Source organism: Heptranchias perlo, chromosome 24 (genome assembly GCF_035084215.1).
Source record: "Heptranchias perlo isolate sHepPer1 chromosome 24, sHepPer1.hap1, whole genome shotgun sequence".
NCBI classification, from domain to species: domain Eukaryota; kingdom Metazoa; phylum Chordata; class Chondrichthyes; order Hexanchiformes; family Hexanchidae; genus Heptranchias; species Heptranchias perlo.
In genome coordinates this window covers 37,287,743-37,309,547 of record NC_090348.1, presented here as the reverse complement: position 1 = coordinate 37,309,547, position 21,805 = coordinate 37,287,743, and the positions used below count along the sequence as shown (strand labels likewise).

Here is a 21,805-nt window from a genome sequence, read left to right as displayed (position 1 = left end):
TCACTCAGAGGGTGGTGAACCTGTGGAATTCTCTACCACAGAAGGCAGTGGAGGCCAAGTCATTAGATGTATTCAGGAAGGAGATGGATATATTTCTTAATGCTAAAGGGATCAAGGGATATGGGGAAAAAGCGGGAACAGGGTACTGAGTTAGATGATCAGCCATGATCATTTTGAATGGCGGCGCAGGCCCGAAGGGCCGAATGGCCTACTCTTGCTCCTATTTTCTATGTTTCTGTGTTTCCCTCTCGTGCGTCTCTTTCACGGTCAGCCTCACCCCACCTGCCACTACCTGTGCTGCAGCTACAGGGCATGCATCACGTATGTGTAGAAGGAAGCGTAAGGCAAACGTGTCGTGAGCATGAGGGGGATGCACAAGGGTGTTTGAGGATTTGTCATGGTTTTTACTTGTATTTGATTTCTGATCAACTCACATTACATATTATATTGTCACCACTAATGCCACGTCTTGGCCATTCTTGACTGGCTTGTACAATAAGGCCGTTTCATGAGGTTCTCCATGAACACCCTTGATACCACCCATTGGGTCACCCTACAGTGGGTGTATGTGTAGTTGCACGACTACTTTGTGCAGGTGCCTGTTGCGTAGCACTGTGTTGTGTAGCTCCACGTGGCAGAGGTGGACGGCATGCCTGGCGAGGCTGGTGATGTTGGTCGTCCTCCAATGGAGTGATGAATGCAGCAATGGAGCCCCCATCCTGATAGTGTGAGTGAGTCCACAAAGTAGGTAAATGTGTTTGGACAGCAGAGTTTAGGGTATGATTTAATAATTTGGAGTGTGAAGACAACGGAGTGGCAGGCAAAACTTTGTCTGAGGTGACAGAGTGCGCTGCTGCGATGAATGAGGGTTTACCCCGCCCCTGTTAAATGGACCTTTGCAGCTGCTGCTGGCTGCAACACGTCTGTTTAAACAGGGAGTGTTTCCCCCAGCATGGGAAACACGCTCTGGGTAGTCCAAAATCCGAATCCTCCTAAAATCTCCAACTCACGAGATCTGTCAATGACCTCAGATAATGATCTCAAGTGGGATCCCACTGGCTTTGATTGCCGGTGGGAGTCCCGCATGCAGAGGCTGCGCGCGCACCGATTCGCGTCATTGGGGAACCCAGAAGTGGGCGGGTTGGTGCTGGGCTCCGGACCCGCTCCGGGATCCCCAATTTTAGGAGCTCCCCCGCCACGAACGCATCCGCTCGGCCATCCAAAAATTGAACCCTTGTTTGCGTACTGGGGCTCTACACAGACCCTGAGGCAGCCACACACAAAGATGGCCATCGGGATCAGAGCGGTGTTGGGAACGCTCTTTTCCCCAGCCTTTGTCTAGGGGCTTGTACATGGTGGCCCTGTGGACGCGTTCTACCTTGGACTTCCAGAAAAAAGTGGAAGATAGCTCGGGTGACTAATACCGTCCATTTTTTTATTTCAAAATATACTTTATTTCGTAAAATTTAAAGATATACACTGTTTATACACGGTTTATACACTGTTCAAATATAGGGCATAAAATGCAACACAGCAGTTCAAAGCAATACAGTACAGATTGTATACAGTATGATCTCTTAGTTACAATTTTAAAAAACACTGTACATATTTTCTAATACATTCTGCATAATACAAGGTGGCGTGGCATTATACAGTGGCCTTTCCCCATAGGGCCTTTGCGTAGGCCGCACCTCGCTTCAGTGCGTCCCGCAGCATGTACTCCTGGACCTTGGAGTGGGCCAGTTGGCAACACTTGATCACGGACGGCTCCTTCAGCTGGAAGACCAGAAGGTTCAGGCACAGTCCATTTCAATCTAAGTACCCTATTTAATGGCGTGATAAGTCTTTATTACTGCCAAACAACCTCTCTGGCACTGAGTCTCATTCCTTCATCTTTTAATTGTTGTTGCAGATTAGAAAAAAAACAATTTTAATTAGAGTTTTAAATTTATTTTTTGTCTGTCTCTTTCTTTTCTCTCTCTGTCTCTCTCTTTCTCTCTCTCCCTTTCATTATTTTGCTTTCTGTACCTGATTTGACATTGAATTCACTAGGCTAACTTACACTTCCTGGTTCAGACTCTGTGCTGTTCATTAACAGTGCTTCAGTTTGATTGGTTAAGGAGATACACAGTTGCTTGCCCTGTTCATATAGGTCCCAGATGCCCTGTAGAGGGCACCGTGTTATTTCAATCTCCCACTTACAACAACTTGCCGTGCAAAAGCTCATGGAAATTAAATGGGCAAGGGCAAGTTGCCGGCTACAGTAAATTCTTCAGTGTAAAATGAGTGATTATATCATAGTATGGTACAGCACAGAGGAGGCCATTTGGCCCATCATGCCTGTGCCGGCTCTTTGAAAGAGTTATCCAATTAGCCCCATTCCCCTGTACTTTCCCCATAGCCCTGTAAATTTTTTCCCTTCAAGTATTTATCCAATTCCCTTTTGATAGTTACTATTGATTCTACTTCCACCACCCTTTCAGGCAGTGCATTCCAGATCATTACAACTTGATTAGTTAACAAAAGGATGAAATTGGTATAATCGTAAGAAAGGATCTTGGCTCAGAAGATCAAGATGTCGAATCAATTTGGGTGGAGGTAAGAAATAGCAAGGGAAAGAAATCACTGGTGGGAGTAGTATATAGGCCCCTTAACAGTAGCTACACTGTAGGGCAAAATATTAATCAGGAAATAAGGGGGGCTTGTAAAAAAGGTCATGCAATAATCAAGGGTGATTTTAACTTTCACATAAATTGGACAAATCAAATTGGCAAAATAGCCCTGAGGAGGAGTTCATAGAGTGTATTAGGGACTGTTTCTTAGACCAATACGTAGGGGAACCAAGGGGAGGTGGTTAGACTCTCTCTTGTTGGAGATGGTCATTGCCTGGCACTTATCTTGCCACTTATGAGCCCAAGCCTGGATGTTGTCCAGGTCTTGCTGCATGCGGGCTCGGACTGCTTCATTATTTGAGGGGTTGCGAATGGAACTGAACACTGTGCAATCATCAGCGAACATCCCCATTTCTGACCTTATGATGGAGGGAAGGTCATTGATGAAGCAGCTGAAGATGGTTGGGCCTAGGACACTGCCCTGAGGAACTCCTGCAGCAATGCCCTGGGGCTGAGATGATTGGCCTCCAACAACCACTACCATCTTCCTTTGCGCTAGGTATGACTCCAGCCAATGGAGAGATTTCCCCCTGATCCCCATTGACTTCAATTTTACTAGGGCTCCTTGGTGCCACACTCGGTCAAATGCTGCCTTAATGTCAAGGGCAGTCACTCACCTCACTTCTGGAATTCAGCTCTTTTGTCCATGTTTGGACCAAGGCTGTAATGAGGTCTGAAGCCGAGTGGTCCTGGCGGAACCCAAACTGAGCATCGGTGAGCAGGTTATTGGTGAGTAAGTGCCGCTTGATGGCACTGTCGACGACACCTTCCATCACTTTGCTGATGATTGTGAGTAGACTGATGGGGCGGTAATTGGCCGGATTGGATTTGTCCTGCTTTTTGTGGACAGGACGTACCTGGGCAATTTTCCACATTGTCAGGTAGATGCCAGTGTTGTAGCTGTACTGGAACAGTTTGGCTAGAGGCGCAGCTAGTTCTGGAGCACAAGTCTTCAGCAATACATCCGGGATGTTGTAAGGGCCCATAGCCTTTGCTGTATCCAGTGCACTCAGCCGTTTCTTGATATCACGTGGAGTGAATCGAATTGGCTGAAGACTGTGATGGTAGGGATATCGGGAGGAGGCCGAGATGGATCATCCACTCGGCACTTCTGGCTGAAGATGGTTGCAAACGCTTCAGCCTTGTCTTTTGCACTCACGTGCTGGACTCCGCCATCATTGAGGATGGGGATGTTTGCAGAGCCTCCTCCTCCCGTTGTTGTTTAATTGTCCACCACCATTCACGACTGGATGTGTGCAGAGCTTTGATCTGATCCATTGGTTGTGGAATCGCTTAGCTCTGTCCATAGCACTTTGCTTCCGCTGTTTAGTCCTGAGTTGTAGCTTCACCAGGTTGGCACCTCATTTTTAGGTACGCCTGGTGCTGCTCCTGGCATGCTTTTCTACACTCCTCATTGAACCAGGGTTGATCCCCTGGTTTATTGGTAATGGTAGAGTGAGGAATATGCCGGGCCATGAGGTCACAGATTGTGCTGGAATACAATTCTGCTGCTGCTGATGGCCCACAGTGCCTCATGCCCACAGTTTTGTGCTCCTAGATCTGTTCTGAATCTATCCCATTTAGCACGGTGGTAGTGCCACACAACATGTTGGATGGTGTCCTCAGTGCGAAGACGGGATTTCATCTCCACGAGGACTGTGCGGTGGTCACTCCTACCAATACCGTCATGGACAGATGCATTTGCGACAGGTAGATTGGTGAGGACGAGGTCAAGTAAGTTTTTCCCTCGTGTTGGTTTGCTCACCACCTGCCGCAGGCCCAGTCTGGCAGCTATGTCCTTCAGGACTCAGCCAGCTCGGTCAGTAGCGGTACTACCGAGCCACTGTTGGTGATGAACATTGAAGTCCTCCACCCAGAGTACATTTTGTGCCCTTGCTACCCTCAGTGCTTCCTCCAAGTGGTGCTCAACATGGAGGAGGACTGATTCATCAGCTGAGGGAGGACGGTAGGTGGTAATCAGCAGGAGGTTTCCTTGCCCATGTTTGACCTCATGCCATGAGATTTCATGGGGTCCGGAGTCAATGTTGAGGACTCCCAGGGCCACTCCCTCCTGACTGTATATCACTGTACCGCCACCTCTGGTGTGTCTGTCCTGCTGGTGGGACAGGACATACCCAGGGATGGTGATGGAAAAGTCTGGGACATTGGCTGAAAGGTATGATTCTGTGAGTATAGCTATGTCAGGCTGTTGCTTGACTAGTCTGTGGGACAGCTCTCCCAATTTTGGCACAAGTCCCCAGATGTTAGTGAGGAGGACTTTGCAGGGTCGACTGGGCTTGGTTTGCCGTTGTCGTGTCCGGTGCCTAGTGGTCCGATGCCGGGTGGTCCGTCCGGTTTTATTCTTATTATGACTTTTCGTAGTGAGATTTTACAACTGAGTGGCTTGCTAGGCCATTTCAGAGGACAACTAAGAATCAACCACATTGCTGTGGGTCTGGAGTTACATGTAGGCCAGACCGGGTAAGGACGGCAGGTTTCCTTCCCTAAAGGACATTAGTGAACCAGATGTGTTTTTACGACAATCCGGTAGTTTCATGGCCACCATCAATGATACTAGTATTTTAATTCCAGGTTCCAGGGGAATGAGTAAGTGTACTCACTTCGGCTGACCTACTTAGGTGATTGAAGCGCCTCCTGCACTGTATGCAGGTGCGCGATATGTTGGTGGTGCTGGTGACCTCCTCTGCCACCTCGAGCCAGGCCTTCTTGGTGGCAGAGGCAGGCCGCTTCCTCCCACCCGCTTGGGGGGAAGATCTCTGTCCTCCCCCTCCTCCTCACCTCATCCAATAATACCTGCAGTGAGACACCATTAAACCTGGGAGCAGCCTTCCCCCTGGGCTGCTCCATGCTGTAATTTTTCCTATTTCCTGCAGCATCAGTCAGTGGAGGACTGCCCCTTTAAATCGGGCTCCTCCAGCTGACAGTCTATGCTGCGCATGCGCAGTCTGCCCGCTGCGCAGCTTTCCAGCGCGAAACCCGGAAGCACAGGTTAGTGGATCCAATTAGCCTGCGATTCCGTGCGGAGCACCCCGATTTCACTGGGCGCGTTACCCAGTCGACCCCCCGCCGCGAACCCGCCGCCCTCCTAATATCGGGCCCAAAGTGTCTGCAAAGGGATATTGACAGGTTAAGCGAATGGGCAAAAATTTGGCAGATGGAATATAATGTGGGAAAATGTGTAATCATTCACTTTGGGAGGAAAAATAAAAAAGCAAAATATTATTTGAATGGAGAAATACTACAAACTGCTGCGGTACAGAGGGATCTGGGTGTCCTCGTACTTGAAACACAAAAAGTCAACATACAGGTGCAGCAGGTAATCCAGAAGGCAAAGAATATTGGCCTTTATTTCTAGGGGGATGGAGTATAAAAGCAGGGAAGTGATGCTACAACTGTTGAGGGTGATGGTGAGACCTCACCTGGAGTACTGCGTACAATTCTGGTGCTCTTATTTAAGGAAGGACATACTTGCATTGGAGGCAGTTCAGAGAAGGTTCACTAGGTTGATTCCGGGTGTGGAAGGGTTGTCTTATGAGGAAAGATTGAACAGGTTGGGTCCATACTCATTGGAGTTTAGAAGAATGAGAGGAGATCTTATTGAAACATACAAGATTCTGAGGGGACTCGATAGGGTAGATGCTGAGAGGATGTTACCCCTCATGGGGGAATCTAAAACTAGGGGGCATAGTCTCAGATTAAGGGGTCGCCCGTTTAAGATGGAAATTAGGTGGAATTTCTTCTCTGAGGGTCGTGAATCTTGGGAATTTTTTACTCCAAAAAGCTGTGGAGGCTGAGTCACTGAATACATTCAAGGCTGAGTTAGACAAAATTTTGATCAGCAAGGGAGTCAAAGGATATGGGGAAAAGGTGGGAACGTGGAGTTGAGGTAAAAATCAGATCAGCCATGATCTCATTGAATGGCAGAGCAAGCTCAAGGGACCGAATGGCCTACTCCTGCTCCTATCTCTTATGGTCTTATGGATCTTATTGATGCGTTTTTAAAAAAAAAAGGTTTCCTCATATTGTCTCTAACTCTTTTGCTGATCACCTTAAATCTGTGTTCTCTGCTACCGACCCCTCTGCCACTGTTTTTCCTTATTTACTCTATCAAAACCATTCATGATTTTGAACACCTCTATCAAATCTCCCCTTAATCTTCTCCGTTCTAAGGAGAACAATCCCAGCTTCTCCATTCTCTCCATGTAACTGAAGTCTCTTATCCCTGGTACCATTCTGGTAAATTTCTTCTGTACCCTCTCTAAGGCTTTGACATCCTTCCTAAAGTGTGGTGCCCAGAATTGAACACTATACTTCAGCTGAGGCCTACCCAGTGTTTTATAAAGATGTAACATAACTTCCCTGCTTTTGTACTCTGTGCCTCTATTAATAAAACCCAGGATCCCATAGGCTTTTTAAACAGCCTTCTCAATTTGTCTTGCTACCTTCAAAGATTTGTGTACATCCACCCCTAGGTTTCTCTCTTCCTGCACCCCCTTTAAAATTGTACCATTTAGTTTATATTGCCTCTCCTCATTCTTTCTACCAAATTCTGTCACATCACACTTCTCTGCGTTAAATTTCATCTGCCATGGGTCTGCCCATTTCACCAGTCTGTCTATATCCTCCTGAAGTCTGTTACTATCCTCCACATTGTTTATTACATTTTTTAGTTTTGTGTCATCTGCAAACTTGGAAATTATATCCTCTATACCCAAGTCCAGGTCATCAATATATATCAAAAAGAGCAGTGGTCCTAATACTTACTCCTGGGGAACACCACTGTATACTTCCCTCCAGTCTGAAAAACAACTTTTCACCACTACTCTCTGCTTTCTGTCCCTTAGCCAATTTTGTATCCATGCTGCCACCATCCCTTTAAACCCATAGCTTTAAATTTGCTAAGAAGTCTATTATGTGGTACTTTATCAAATGCCTTTTGAAAGTCCATATACACAACAGCAACCACACCACCCTCATCAACCCTCTCTGTTACTTCATCAAATGTATGCAAAATCTTCTTGTATTTTCTTTTTGTCTAGAGAATAATTTTAAAAGATGTTCATTTTATTTTTGTAATTTATATATTTTTTTCTCTCATTTCAAACAGCCACTAAGAGGGAAGAACACTGTGGACCTCGTTACACCTAAATCTCTAATTGAACTTCAGGATTCTAAATGCCCTTTTCAATACTGGATAGTCCGCGTAATTGAGAATGTTGGTGGGAGATTGTGCTTACGCTATGAAGGATTGAATGATACTGAAAAACATGACCAGTGGTTGTTTTATCTGGACTGTAGACTCCGGCCAGTGGGATGGTGCCAGGAAAACAGCTGCAAGCTGGACCCACCGACAGGTATATTATATTCCAAGCCTGGGGCAGAGTGAAGGAGCTATTGTATGAAACGTGACCATTCATTTATGTATTGTGTACACCACAGTACTAACTTTTTGTATGTGTGTGTGTGTGTGTATATATATATATATATATATATATATAAAATTATAATACTGGGAACTGGGTAAGTGGATGTGCACAATATTTAAGAACAGAATCTGTTGCTAGTGGAAAGGTTTATTTGTCCAGCCATGCCAATGGTTGCAGGAGCCATATAAATAATATGCCTCCCTTGTTTTTTTTAAAAAAAGTTATGTTTTCCCACAAATGGAATACTGCTTCTTTGTGTTCTGTGTACCACTTGTTATCTCTTACACTGGATGCTTTGTTCTAAACATTTGGGATCAGGGATATTGTGATAACTCGATGCATAACATTATTTTATGTAACTGGCAATACAGTTGTAGTTAATTGAAAGCTGATTAGCAGTTGATGGATTTTGATAACAGTTCTTTTCAGATTCTATTAACCATTTGAGATTGTATTAAGCTGCAGGTAGATATTACAAATTGCCTAGCACAGAAGTAATGCAAACCAAAAATTACATTGCGATGCAGCAATTTTTCAAAGGACTTTTGTATGCATCAGTAATCAATATGAGCCCTGTATATTGATTCTGCTAATGTATTGTGCTATATAAATCCCATTGTGTTGGCTGTCTTTTTCCTTCCCCTATTTTGATCATTCAAAGAAAGCAGTATCAAAAATTGTGAATGAATGGATCAGTAATAGAATGGTTGCTGTACTTTGCTCTAGACCAGGACTGAAGTCCAGGCATAGGCAGATGCTCACACCAGTCCTGAGTTTGGTGATTTTCCTCATTTTGTCAGTTGAATATTAAGATAGGACATCCTCAGGTTCTCTAGTATCTAACCTAAAATTGTGTCTAATATGAAAGGGGATTGGAGAAAGGGTTCTTTGTAGGACTTTCCTTTTTAAATAGAAAATCTGATTTGTACATTTTTATGTATGCTAGTTAATCGTCTGTGGCATTGCACAGGGTAAGTTGGAGAATACAGTCACTCTTACCTGTCTCTTTTTTGTCTTCATGCAGCTGTTTATCTGCATCTCCCCTTCTGCTTCTGTCTCCTCTCCCCTCGCTCTTTATGCTTCTCTCTTCCACTTCTCTATATTGTCTTTTTCTTTCCTTTTCGGGTGGGTGGTGTAGCGGAGAACGGAGTCACCAACAACTGATGGCTGTACCTAATGGGTCAGGGTTTTGGAAAAAGGTGGCCATCAGCGGCTTCCTTCCCGTCCCCTCCCCCAATCACTCATGCTTCCTGTACCACTTCATCTTTCTACTACCTCTTCCCTGTTCTACCATCGCTTCACTCCCATTATTACCTCTACCTCCTCCCCTTTGAACTATCTGCTCAACCCCTGTAACCTATCCTTTCCCTTACTCATTCTCACTCATCTCAACCATAACACTCCTTGCATTTGCGCCCCCCTCCCCCAGCTGCCATTCGCTCCTGCCAAGGATGGGTGGCGAGAGGCCCAGAGTGCCCCTCACCCTCGACCAGTTTCCGTTGTGTCCTGTTCCCTTCCTCCCCCTATCTTCCTACCCAGTCAATCTCCCTCTAAGAGATCTTGTTTGCTTTCAAAATTCAAATGGTGTTTTTATTGAAAATGGAAGTAATATATCTCGCCCATTTCCCCTACCAGCTTAATAGATTTTCTGAAATTTATAGAACAGAAAACAAAAATTATATCAGGTGTGCAATCAGAATTTTTTTTCTCATTCTCTCACTTTTTAAAAAATAAAACAATATGAATTTTACCTCAAAGCTTTTGAAATTTCTACCCTTGTTCTTCAAATAATTTTGAAAAACAAGTACTAAGTAGAAAGTGGTGGAATATTTTTCTTTAGCTTCTACCACTATATATGACTGAACGGTATTGATGCATCCTGTGAAATTAAGCAGACTGCACAATCCAAATTCAACTCCGAATCACAGCTCTGCACAAAAATACTAAATCCAAGCCCAGGTTTTTGGGAAAATCAAAAACCTTCAAATAAAAATTCTAACAAATGCATTAAAAAATAGTTCAGTGGATGAATTTAATCATGTTATTTTACGATATGTATTTTTTGAATTTCTTATTTTGTTTAAAGCAACATTTTGGATATTAATACGTTCAGTTACTGAGGAAAGAATGGCAGAGGGGAAAGAAATTTAGGAACCATTTGAGTGATGTGTGAGAACCCAGTGGCTAAATTATACAATCACAGGGTGATATATTCTCACTATAAAATTGCAGTTATTGTGTGTCATTTAACATTAAAAGGCTTATCTATAAGAGTAACAGATACTGCAGGTACTTATGAGTTTTCAATTAAATGCATGTCCCACATACCAACTTTAATTTATGATAGATATAGAGATGAACTTTCTCTTTAAGAATAATATTCTGTTATAAACAAAAGGATAAAGAACTTGCTTTTATATAATAACATTTTACTGCATCCTCAGGACGTGCCAACCAAAACCAATGAATTTTTTTGAAATACGGTCACTGTTATGTAAGCAACTGAAGCAGCCAATTTTGTGCACAGCGAGGTTCTACAGAGCAAATGAGATGAGTGACTGGTTAATTTGTTTATAGTGGTGTTGGTTAAGAGAGGATTTTAGCCAGAACACCACAGAACTCTGCGGTTCTTTGAAAAGTGTCTGGGAATCTCTTACATTCATGTGAAAAAGCAAATGGGACCTTTGTTTAATGTCTCATCCAAAAGATAGCATTTCTGACAATGCAGCACTCCCTCAGTATTGCAATGAAGTGTCATTCTTGATTATGTGCTTAAGCCCTCGAATGGGCCTTGCACCTACTACCTTCTAACTCAGAGGTAACAGTGTAACTGATAGAGATGAGAGAGAGCTGATTTCTCATCTAGCACTATCATAGTGTTCCATTAGCTTTTCTCTGCCAATATTCCACTATGAAACTGGTAAATTTTATTCTTAAACATATGGTGGAATTTGAGCAAGGAAAACCAAACTCCAAAAAGATTAGCAATACACTTTAAATATACACTTCAGCCATAATTTAACATTTTGAGTTCTACACATTTTGAGTTCTACAGCACTTAAAGTATAATGGATTTGAACTGTGTTACTGTAATTGAGCATTTTCATAGTACTCAACATGCTCTGGCATCCCTTCATGCTTCAAATATACACAACATAATTTGCATTTGTAGCATTATTGAGATAGAATCCAAATTTAATTATTCACTAGCAATGCAATTGAATGCATATGCACTGTAAGATTTGCCAAGTATTTTTTTGTATTTCCTTTCTCCATGCTCTCTTTCTCTGCCAACCAATAGAACAATATTAATTCCCATCTTCTCCCCCTCCCAGACCAATAGAGCAAAATATATTTGAATATCAAAATTAATTGCAATCAGGTACTATCAGAGGTTGCAGAGTTTCTATTAGCATTTGTTTAATGATGTCTCTTCATATTTTATTCATGCATGAAGATTCTGCTAAGCATTCACTTTATTAGAAAGATTAGAGTTCCTTATAGCAAAAAAAAACAGGTGTGAAATATTCGCTTATGTGTTTAACTTTTTCAGAAAGAAACCACATAAAAAGAGGCAACTAGCATCAGGAAAATCTACTTAATTATACAGAATTACTAGCTGTAATACTCCTTAGCCATAATACCTTCTTTAGAACTCTAAGCCATTTCATTAATCTGTTTATTTTTGATTAGATTAATTTGTGAGATCTCAAGTTTTAGTTTATAATTATTGCGTTGTGTGGTATGCCAGCTCTGCTAGATAGTTGTGCCTTGCCAGCAAGCATGTTTGTGCCTGCTATGTTATAATTGATTTCAAAATCAAAAACGCACTTAATGTTAAAATAATTAAGTTATGATTTTTGCACAGTTTGAAGTACCAAGTCATTTTCTTTCCCACTGATTAAACTTACTGCTCTTTCCAAAATTGCTTTTGCTAAAAAAAATGTCAACTGATTGCTTAATAACTGAGGTAAATGAAGAAACCTAAAATGGACTGTTCCGGCTTTCCTTTGTTTTGGGACCAATCTGTGTGAATTTGCTAGATCTAAGTGAATGCAGCACTGAGGATGAATAGTTTATTGTGGTAGCAAATTGATTAGCCCTAAAATAAGGAGATTAGTTTACAGTTTTGATAGTCTTGTATCTGAAGCGGAAAGCATCTGATACTGGAAGGAACTTATGGCATATTTCATTTAAGGAAGGTGGTTGATGTAAGTGTTTCATTTAAATCTTGCATCACGTCAGTTTGTTTGCCTAGAACTTTCAATTTAGAATGGAATGAAATGTAAAAAAAAGCTGATAATGTCATTTTTTATTTGTTATGTATGAGCTAATAATTTACACTGGGTGCATTAATTTGAGAGTCTCGTCTAAAGAGAATACTTAGAACTGCTTTATAGTAAAACAAAACAAACAGGGATAGAAAGGGAAACAGAAGTGTCGGGGTGGACGATGAAATCATAGTTGAAGAGCAAGGTTTTGAATGGGGAGAGGTTGCAAGATGGAGGAATTTATGCAGAGTTCTAGAGGGCAGGGATGCAGACCATTGAGTGGTAGAAACAAAGAATGAATCACTGTTGGAGGAGGGAGAGAGATGTGTTGTGTGCAATGTATAATTGTAGCAGATTGTGGAAGTAGGCTGTGGCAAGGACGTGGAAGTAAAGATGTGGATTTCAGTCAATTTGCTGGCGTGTGGAGGTTTGCGAGCGTGCGCTGATTGGGACAAAAAGACTATTGATGTCCTGACTGGAGAGAAATAAAGACAGAAAATAAATTTTAAAAATTATTTTGGAGGTTAGGGAATAAGAAGTGTGGAACCATTTAGTAAATATGACAGAAACAAATAAAAGCATGTTTTTGAACAGCAATCAAAAAGTGTTTAAGTAAACTGAAAACACAAACTAAAAGTAAGATTTCTTTTAAGGCTCATGTAGAGAGGTTTGCACATTAAATACAATGAATAATATTTTCATTGTTTTTTTTAAAAGACTTTGTAACTAATTCTGAAAGCGTGATACTTATAACAATATTCTTCATTATCCTATGGAAAAATCGCTTCATTCGTAAAGTGGTTTCTTAATGTTTAGTTGTTGCTTGACTCTAACATTGGTTGATATTGTGGATATTAGTAGTGCTGAAGTTAAACAAAAATGGAAAAAAAATGTTTTCAAGATGTTGCAACTAAGTTCAATTCCTGTTTTATCTGCGCACACATATACATTTCATATAAAATATTAACCACAGAATTGAGTTTTAAAGCAGCAGTATGCATTTTCCAATTTAGTATTGCACTTTTTTCTGTCCGGTCCTTTTCATATATTTTACTGATCACTGCTGTGCACTTGGATTGGTTGTGGGTTACTAAAATGAATTTTTTTTTAAAGAGTGATGATGGAGTTAAAATAATTACAGGGGGTTTGGAAATGCTGTAATTTATTACATTGCCCTTTCATTTATAGGACCTTGAAAAACGTTGAACCCACCATTTGGGCACAAGACTTTAAAACTATTATAGATGTAGACATTTTTTCCTGGTTGAGTGACCAGAGCTCAATAAATGTTTGAATGCAAAAATATAGAAGTGTAGGAATGTGTTGCATGTCTTAAAAGTAGCAAATCAAAGAGCAAAATAATATTTAATAATCAGAACATTGGCCTCATGCTGTACTGTTTAATCTGGACCTGCTTTCACGTGTTACTGGCTTTTGGATTGTACTTCTCTCGCTTCCAATTAGTATAAATTGAGATTCATTTTTTAATTTTATATTGTTAAAAGTTAGAGCTCAATAATCTCAACTGCAAGTTAACCTTAATCATGAGTTTTAGTAAAGTTGCTTGATTTTAGGCTTAAAAAGTCAGAAATTGCATTCTAAGATTGGAAATCAATAATTAGTTTCAAAAATATGTCAGCCTGGAACAGTATAAAAAGGTAAGCGATGGATTTAGTAGCTGTGAATTAATGAGGATAAGTATTTAAAATTGCTTAAAAACCATGTAGACTATGGTGGCTTGTTAATGTAAATTCCCTTTGTGTTCCTCTGCAGAAATCTGTGCTCTTAAAAGTGACACTGAATGGAAAGATGCCCTTGAAAAGGCTCTGTCTGAAGCTGAAAATTTTCCATTGCCACTGGAGGTGTTTAAGGTAATTATTCACTTAGTCTTATAGATTTACAAAAAATAAACCAATGCACTTGGATTTGCTTGTTTAAAATGTCAAAAGTCTATTCAAAATGATTTCATTTTACAAATTAACCCTGTGGGGAAAAAAAAAATCCAAGTTCTTATAAAAATAAAAAATGATCATTTTGATGCCAGGTCAAATTTGTTTTTAGGTCTAAGTGCTGCACCTTAACAGTCACTAATGCAGAAAACTGGATGGTGTAGAACATGTCTGCCCAAATATGGGAGGGTGAATTCAAATACCAGGCAAACAAAATAATTGCTATCATTTTCACCCTAGCAACGCTGGACAAAAGGAATGCCTGTGCAAGCCTTGCATAAAACATTGCTACGGTTGGGTAGGGATTTAAAAATTAAGCAACCACCTTGGCCTGTTCAATTGCATACATTAACGTGTTTTTTTCCTGAAAAATGTAAAACTTTTTTCAGGCAGAATGGAGGTGCCGGCCATACGACACCGCAACAGCCAGTCTCCAGCCCATCCTCCTACTTAAAAGGCAACCTACATAATTGAGGGAGAAGGGAACAGAGGGATATGGGAGCAGGATGGGAAGAGGTAATTTAGAGCGGGAAGAGGCTTGTGTGGAGAATAAACATTGGCATTGACCAGTTGGCCAAATGGCCTGTTTCTGTGCTGTAGATTGTATGTAAAGACAACTCCCCTACTTTTTAATTGACAGGAAATGGAATATTAATTAATTTATTATCATGCCAACAAGTATAGGACCAGTACTATGCATTTTAATTTCACCATTTTAATGTTCAGACTCAAACAGCTTGGCATAAAGATAACCTTTCTAATCAGGAAACCAACCACATTATGAATACTTTTTAAAACCTCTTTAGTGCAAATAATATAATTTAAATACTATAGGGGACTGGGTATTTTTCTTTTTGAAAATAAGGCTTTTCATGGGTCTTCTGGAATTTACCTTTTATTCTATTCTGAGGCACGAAGTCACAGCCAACAGGTAAGTGATTGACTGGTAAGTAGTTTTTCTTTCCTTTTTTTTCTTGACATTGTAGTTGTTGTTAAGCTAACTTAAGGGTTAAGTCATGGCAGGAGATCCCAGACCCATGTCATGTTCCTCTTGTGGGATGTGGGAATTCAGGGATCCTTCCTGTGTCCCTGGTTCCTTCACCTGCGGGAAGTGTGTCCAGCTGCAGCTACTGTTTGACCGCTTGACGGCTCTGGAGCTGCGGATGGACTCACTTTGGAGCATCCGCGATGCTGAGGAAGTCGTGGATAGCACGTTCAGTGAGTTGGTCACACCACAGATAAAAATTACTGAGGGAGATAGTGAATGGGTGACCAACAGACAGAGGAAGAGTAGGAAGGCAGTGCAGGGGTCCCCTGCGGTCATCTCCCTCCAAAACAGGTATACCGTTTTGGATACTGTTGGGGGAGATGGCTCACTGGGGGAAGGTGACAGCGGCCAGGTTCATGGCACCGTGGCTGGCTCTGCTGCACAGGAGGGCAGGAAAAAGAGTGGCAGAGCTATAGTGATAGGGGACACGATTGTAAGGGGAATAGACAGGCGTTTCTGCGGACACAACCGAGACTCCAGGATGGTATGTTGCCTCCCTGGTGCAAGGGTCAAGGGTGTCTCGGAGCGGCTGCAGGACATTCTGGAGGGGGAGGGTGAACAGCCAGTTGTCGTGGTGCATATAGGTACCAACGGTATAGGTAAAAAACGGGATGAGGTCCTACAAGCTGAATTTAGGGAGTTAGGAGTTAAACTAAAAAGTAGGACCTCAAAGGTAGTAATCTCAGGATTGCTACCAGTGCCACGGGCTAGTCAGAGTAGGAATGACAGGATAGCTAGGATGAATACGTGGCTTGAGAGATGGTGCAAGAGGGAGGGATTCAAATTCCTGGGCCATTGGAACCGGTTCTGGGGGAGGTGGGACCAGTACAAATTGGACAGTCTGCATCTGGGCAGGACTGGAACCAATGTCCTAGGGGGAGTGTTTGCTAGTGCTGTTGGGGAAGGTTTAAAATAATGTGGCTGGGGGATGGGAACCGATGCAGGAAGTCAGTGGGAAGTAAAGTGGTGACAGAAACAAAAGGCAGTAAGGGAGAATGTACAAAACATGACCGGACAGATGGTCTGAGAAAGCAGGGCAAAGACCAAGGGAAGTCTAGATTAAACTGCATTTATTTCAATGCAAGAAGTCTGATGGGCAAGGCAGATGAACTCAGGGCATGGATGGGTACATGGGACTGGGATGTTATAGCTATTACTGAAACATGGCTAAGGGAGGGGCAGGACTGGCAGCTCAATGTTCCAGGGTACAGATGCTATAGGAAAGATAGAGCAGGAGGTAAGAGAGGAGGGGGAGTTGCGTTCTTGATTAGGGAGAACATCACGGCAGTAGTGAGAGGGGATATATCCGAGGGTTCGCCCACTGAGTCTATATGGGTAGAACTGAAAAATAAGAAGGGAGAGATCACTTTGATAGGATTGTACTACAGACCCCCAAATAGTCAACGGGAAATTGAGGAGCAAATATGTAAGGAGATTACAGACAGCTGCAAGAAAAATAGGGTGGTAATAGTAGGGGACTTTAACTTTCCCAACATTGACTGGGACAGCCATAGCATTAGGGGCTTGGATGGAGAGAAATTTGTTGAGTGTATTCAGGAGGAATTTCTCATTCAGTATGTGGATGGCCCGACTCGAGAGGGGGCAAAACTTGACGACCTCTTGGGAAATAAGGAAGGGCAGGTGACACAAGTGTTAGTGAGGGATCACTTTGGGACCAGTGATCATAATTCCATTAGTTTTAAGATAGCTATGGAGAATGATAGGTCTGGCCCAAAAGTTAAAATTCTAAATTGGGGAAAGGCCAATTTTGATGGTATTAGACAGGAACTTTCAGAAGTTGATTGGGAGAGTCTGTTGGCAGGCAAAGGGACGTCTGGTAAGTGGGAGGCTTTCAAAAGTGTGTTAACCAGGGTTCAGGGTAAGCACATTCCTTATAAAGTGAAGGGCAAGGCTGGTAGAAGTAGGGAACCTTGGATGACTCGGGAGATTGAGGCCCTAGTCAAAAAGAAGAAGGAGGCATATGACCTGCATAGGCAGCTGGGATCAAGTGGATCCCTTGAAGAGTATAGTGATTGCCGGAGTAGAGTTAAGAGAGAAATCAGGAGGGCAAAAAGGGGACCTGAGATTGCTTTGGCAGATAAGGCAAAGGAGAATCCAAAGAGCTTCTACAAATACATAAAGGGCAAAAGAGTAACTAGGGAGAGAGTAGGGCCTCTTAAGGATCAACAAGGTCATCTATGTACGGAACCACAAGAGATGGGTGAGATCCTAAATGAATATTTCACATCGGTATTTACGGTTGAGAAAGGCATGGATGTTAGGGAACTTGGGGAAATAAATAGTGATGTCTTGAGGAGTGTACATATTACAGAGAGGGAGGTGCTGGAAGTCTTAACGCGCATCAAGGTAGATAAATCTCCGGGACCTGATGAAATGTATCCCAGGACGTTATGGGAGGTTAGGGAGGAAATTGCGGGTCCCCTAGCAGAGATATTTGAATCATCGACAGCTACAGGTGAGGTGCCTGAAGATTGGAGGGTAGCAAATGTTGTGCCTTTGTTTAAGAAGGGCGGCAGGGAAAAGCCTGGGAACTACAGACCGGTGAGCCTGACATCTGTAGTGGGTAAGTTGTTAGAGGGTATTCTGAGAGACAGGATCTACAGGCATTTGGAGAGGCAGGGACTGATTAGGAACAGTCAGCATGGTTTTGTGAGTGGAAAATCATGTCTCACGAATTTGATTGAGTTTTTTGAAGGGGTAACCAAGAAGATAGATGAGGTCTGTGCAGTAGACGTGGTCTACATGGACTTTAGCAAAGCCTTTGACAAGGTACCGCATGGTACGTTGTTACATAAGGTTAAATCTCACGGGATCCAAGGTGAGGTAGCCAATTGGATACAAAATTGGATTGACGACAGAAGACAGAGGGTGGTTGTAGAGGGTTGTTTTTCAAACTGGAGGCCTGTGACCAGCGGTGTGCCTCAGGGATCGGTGCTGGGTCTGCTGTTATTTGTTATTTATATTAATGATTTGGATGAGAATTTAGGAGGCATGGTTAGTAAGTTTGCAGATGACACCAAGATTGGTGGCATTGTGGACAGTGAAGAAGGTTATCTAGGATTGCAACGGGATCTTGATAAATTGGGCCAGTGGGCCGATGAATGGCAGATGGAGTTTAATTTAGATAAATGTGAGGTGATGCAGTTTGGTAGATCGAATCGGGCCAGGACCTACTCCGTTAATGGTAGGGCGTTGGGGAGAGTTATAGAACAAAGAGATCTAGGAGTACAGGTTCATAGCTCCTTGAAAGTGGAGTCACAGGTGGATAGGGTGGTGAAGAAGGCATTCGGCATGCTTGGTTTCATTGGTCAGAACATTGAATACAGGAGTTGGGATGTCTTGTTGAAGTTGTACAAGACATTAGTAAGGCCACATTTGGAATACTGTGTACAGTTCTGGTCACCCTATTATAGAAAGGATATTATTAAACTAGAAAGAGTGCAGAAAAGATTTACTAGGATGCTACCGGGACTTGATGGTTTGACTTATAGGGAGAGGTTGGATAGACTGAGATTTTTTTCCCTGGAGAGTAGGAGGTTTAGGGGTGATCTTATAGAAGTCTATAAAATAATGAGGGGTATAGATAAGGTAGATAGTCAAAATCTTTTCCCAAAGGTAGGGGAGTCTATAACGAGGGGGCATAGATTTAAGGTGAGAGGGGAGAGATACAAAAGGGTCCAGAGGGGCAATTTTTTCAGTCAAAGGGTGGTGAGTGTCTGGAACGAGCTGCCAGAGGCAGTAGTAGAGGCGGGTACAATTTTGTCTTTTAAAAAGCATTTGGACAGTTACATGGGTAAGATGGGTATAGAGGGATATGGGCCAAGTGCAGGCAATTGGGACTAGCTTAGTGGTATAAACTGGGCGACATGGACATGTTGGGCCGAAGGGCCTGTTTCCATGTTGTAAACTTCTATGATTCTATGATTCTAATGGAATCCCCATTATCTGCACTTCTGTTGCCCTCCAGAAATTTTGCAGGATAAAGTCTTACCTCAAATGTTGCCTCGTTTCACAATCTCTTATGTTATTTGTATTTTTTTACTTTCTTTGTATGTAGAACTACATTTTATTATTTGTATTGTACTTATCTTAATTCCCGTATTATGAATATTGCAGCACCAAATGTGCCCGGTCAAAATACGGGGTCTTTTGATTATCTGCTATTTTTTCTTATCCTACTGTATCTGAATATTTCATTTAATTGTTGTGACAGTGAACCAAGTTAGTAAAATAATTGGGTTTGTGCATCTCATATGAGATGTCCTTTTATGCAAACGTTGAAGATAATTGACTCTTGAAATTCATATTCAATTTACCTTGATGAAATAAACTGAAAATTCGCATTGTCCTTTTCCCACCTTTGGCTAATTGATGAACATTAATACATAGTAAGATTTTAAAAATGCTTTAAAAGCTAACCTAAAAGTATTTGATGTACTTATAGGGACTTATGGGGATAAGCACTTTATCAGCTGCCTGGGCCTTCTTCGATTAGTTGAATATAAAGTCACAACATAAAAAGATTATTGCACCAGTAACAGTGAAAAAGATGTACAATAATGGACAGTTTGGTAAATGTAGAATATATTGAGGTTTTCATTGTTGGAAAGCTCAAGTAATTGAGTATTTCATGAATAAATATACCTGTCCTCCTGTACTATAGTGTCATGGTGGTACTGTTTTTTAAATCTGTGCAGGGTTATCAGTTATGCCACATCTTTGGTATCAATAAATACAAGTTGCCAACCATGTGATGGAAAAGTTTCCAAGAAATTTATAGTCATTCAACTTACAAGATGTGTTTAATGTGTGAGAAAGACTGTAACTCTCCTGAAAATATGCACCAAATGTTATAGATGTGGCTGGAGCATGAATACCATTGCAGCAGTTGTTTTCTGAATGGATTTTATTGCCTTGCATCTCTAGGAATGAGTAATAACAAGAGGCCTGTGCAGAAAATCTATTCAACGTGCCAATCTGCCCTTTCAGTTTGGCATTCTGCCAGTTTTGGTTTCATTTTGTTCTGCTTGCAATTGCATGTGGGATGCTGGAAAAAAATGTTAAGTTATGCTGTAAACCCCACTATTGACAAATGATTGCTACATAGATGTGAGCTGCAAAGAATGAATACTATTTTATTTATCGATTTGAAATAACCACATAAATTGTGTCCTCTTTGGATGTTTATTTTTATAAAAACACTTATGAATTCTTTTATAGCCAGTAGTGGTCCCAGTTCTATTCTAATTAAATTTAGTTAGTCATTTATAGCTGTTTACAGTTACTGCTTATATTAGCATTCAGTTTATCTTACAGCTTCCTAAAATGTCTGGTTTATGCAGAAGTCCTGTTAATCTCCTTTCTGTAAATTTGAGTAATGGTTCAGGTCTCCTTAACACTTTAGAAAGTGCAAAGGCTTTGTTAGAATACCATGTAGATTTTTAAACATTTTTAATTAAAAACAGATGATGGAAAAATATTACTTTGCCATATGATATTTATTTTGACATTTTGTACTCATTAACTTTGGAGGAGAAATGTAGAATTGCTTGATGAAAAATTCAGTGCAGACTTTACTGGAAGTTCAAAAGAAGTACATACAGGCCATTGATTGAAAACAGTCAATGTCAGAGAAAATCCTGTGGCACTTTAGGGCCTTTTTAAGGCCCTCGATGGATGGAAACTCTATTTAAGGCAAGGCCTAAGTCCTTAATTAAGAGTATTGTAACCATACATTTTTCTGCCCTTTCATCAAATCTACTGAATTTTATGAGACAGTTTTTTTGCAAAATCAAACCCCAAAAGTTTTTTCTTGATGCATGTTCAATCATAGCTTCTTAAATTTGTGGATCAACTGCATGGGAATTGAACTATTCAATTAATCTCCTTTGTGTTTTTTTGTTGTTGATTTTTCACTATTGGGTGAGAAGCAGATAACATTTATCAGCTGGCAGCTCTTCCCAATGTCTGCATGAAGTTGATGAAAATCAAAGTGGCAACTGGTTTATGAGGGTAGTATAACCTGCAAGCAAAGCTAATTGAATATGAGAAGATATGCTCAACAATGTAATAATTGAGAAGAAAAAGAGAAAAATTGGGCTCTAAGCACTGCGCATCAACCTTGGGGAGCATTAAGTTTAGCTATAGATCAAATGCGTAAGGAAATTCTTGTAGTCACCCTTTTAGTCCCAGCTCTAAGCCAGAATGAAAATACTGTGCCAGAAGGAGAAAAGGAACACGTTAGAAATATATTAACACTAGAATCTGGAAAGAGACTTACAGGGACCGATATTACCAGGGCGGCAGGTTCGCGGTGGGAGGGCGATTGGGCGCGTAGGTAACGCGCCCGGTGAAATCAGTCTGCCCCGAACGCAATCGCAGGCTAATTGGATCCACT

General features: G+C 41.6%; 1 protein-coding gene across 3 annotated transcripts in view; it reads left to right on the top strand.

The window, feature by feature from the left end:
- sfmbt2 (Scm like with four mbt domains 2) overlaps positions 1-21,805 on the top strand; it is a 180,145-nt gene that overhangs the window by 78,991 nt on the left and 79,349 nt on the right. For all 3 annotated transcript variants that reach the window (XM_068005104.1, XM_068005106.1, XM_068005105.1), the window contains exons 6-7: positions 7,801-8,047; positions 14,164-14,261. In XM_068005104.1, coding sequence (XP_067861205.1) covers positions 7,801-8,047; positions 14,164-14,261 — 345 coding nt within the window. The remainder of the gene's footprint in view (positions 1-7,800; positions 8,048-14,163; positions 14,262-21,805) is intronic.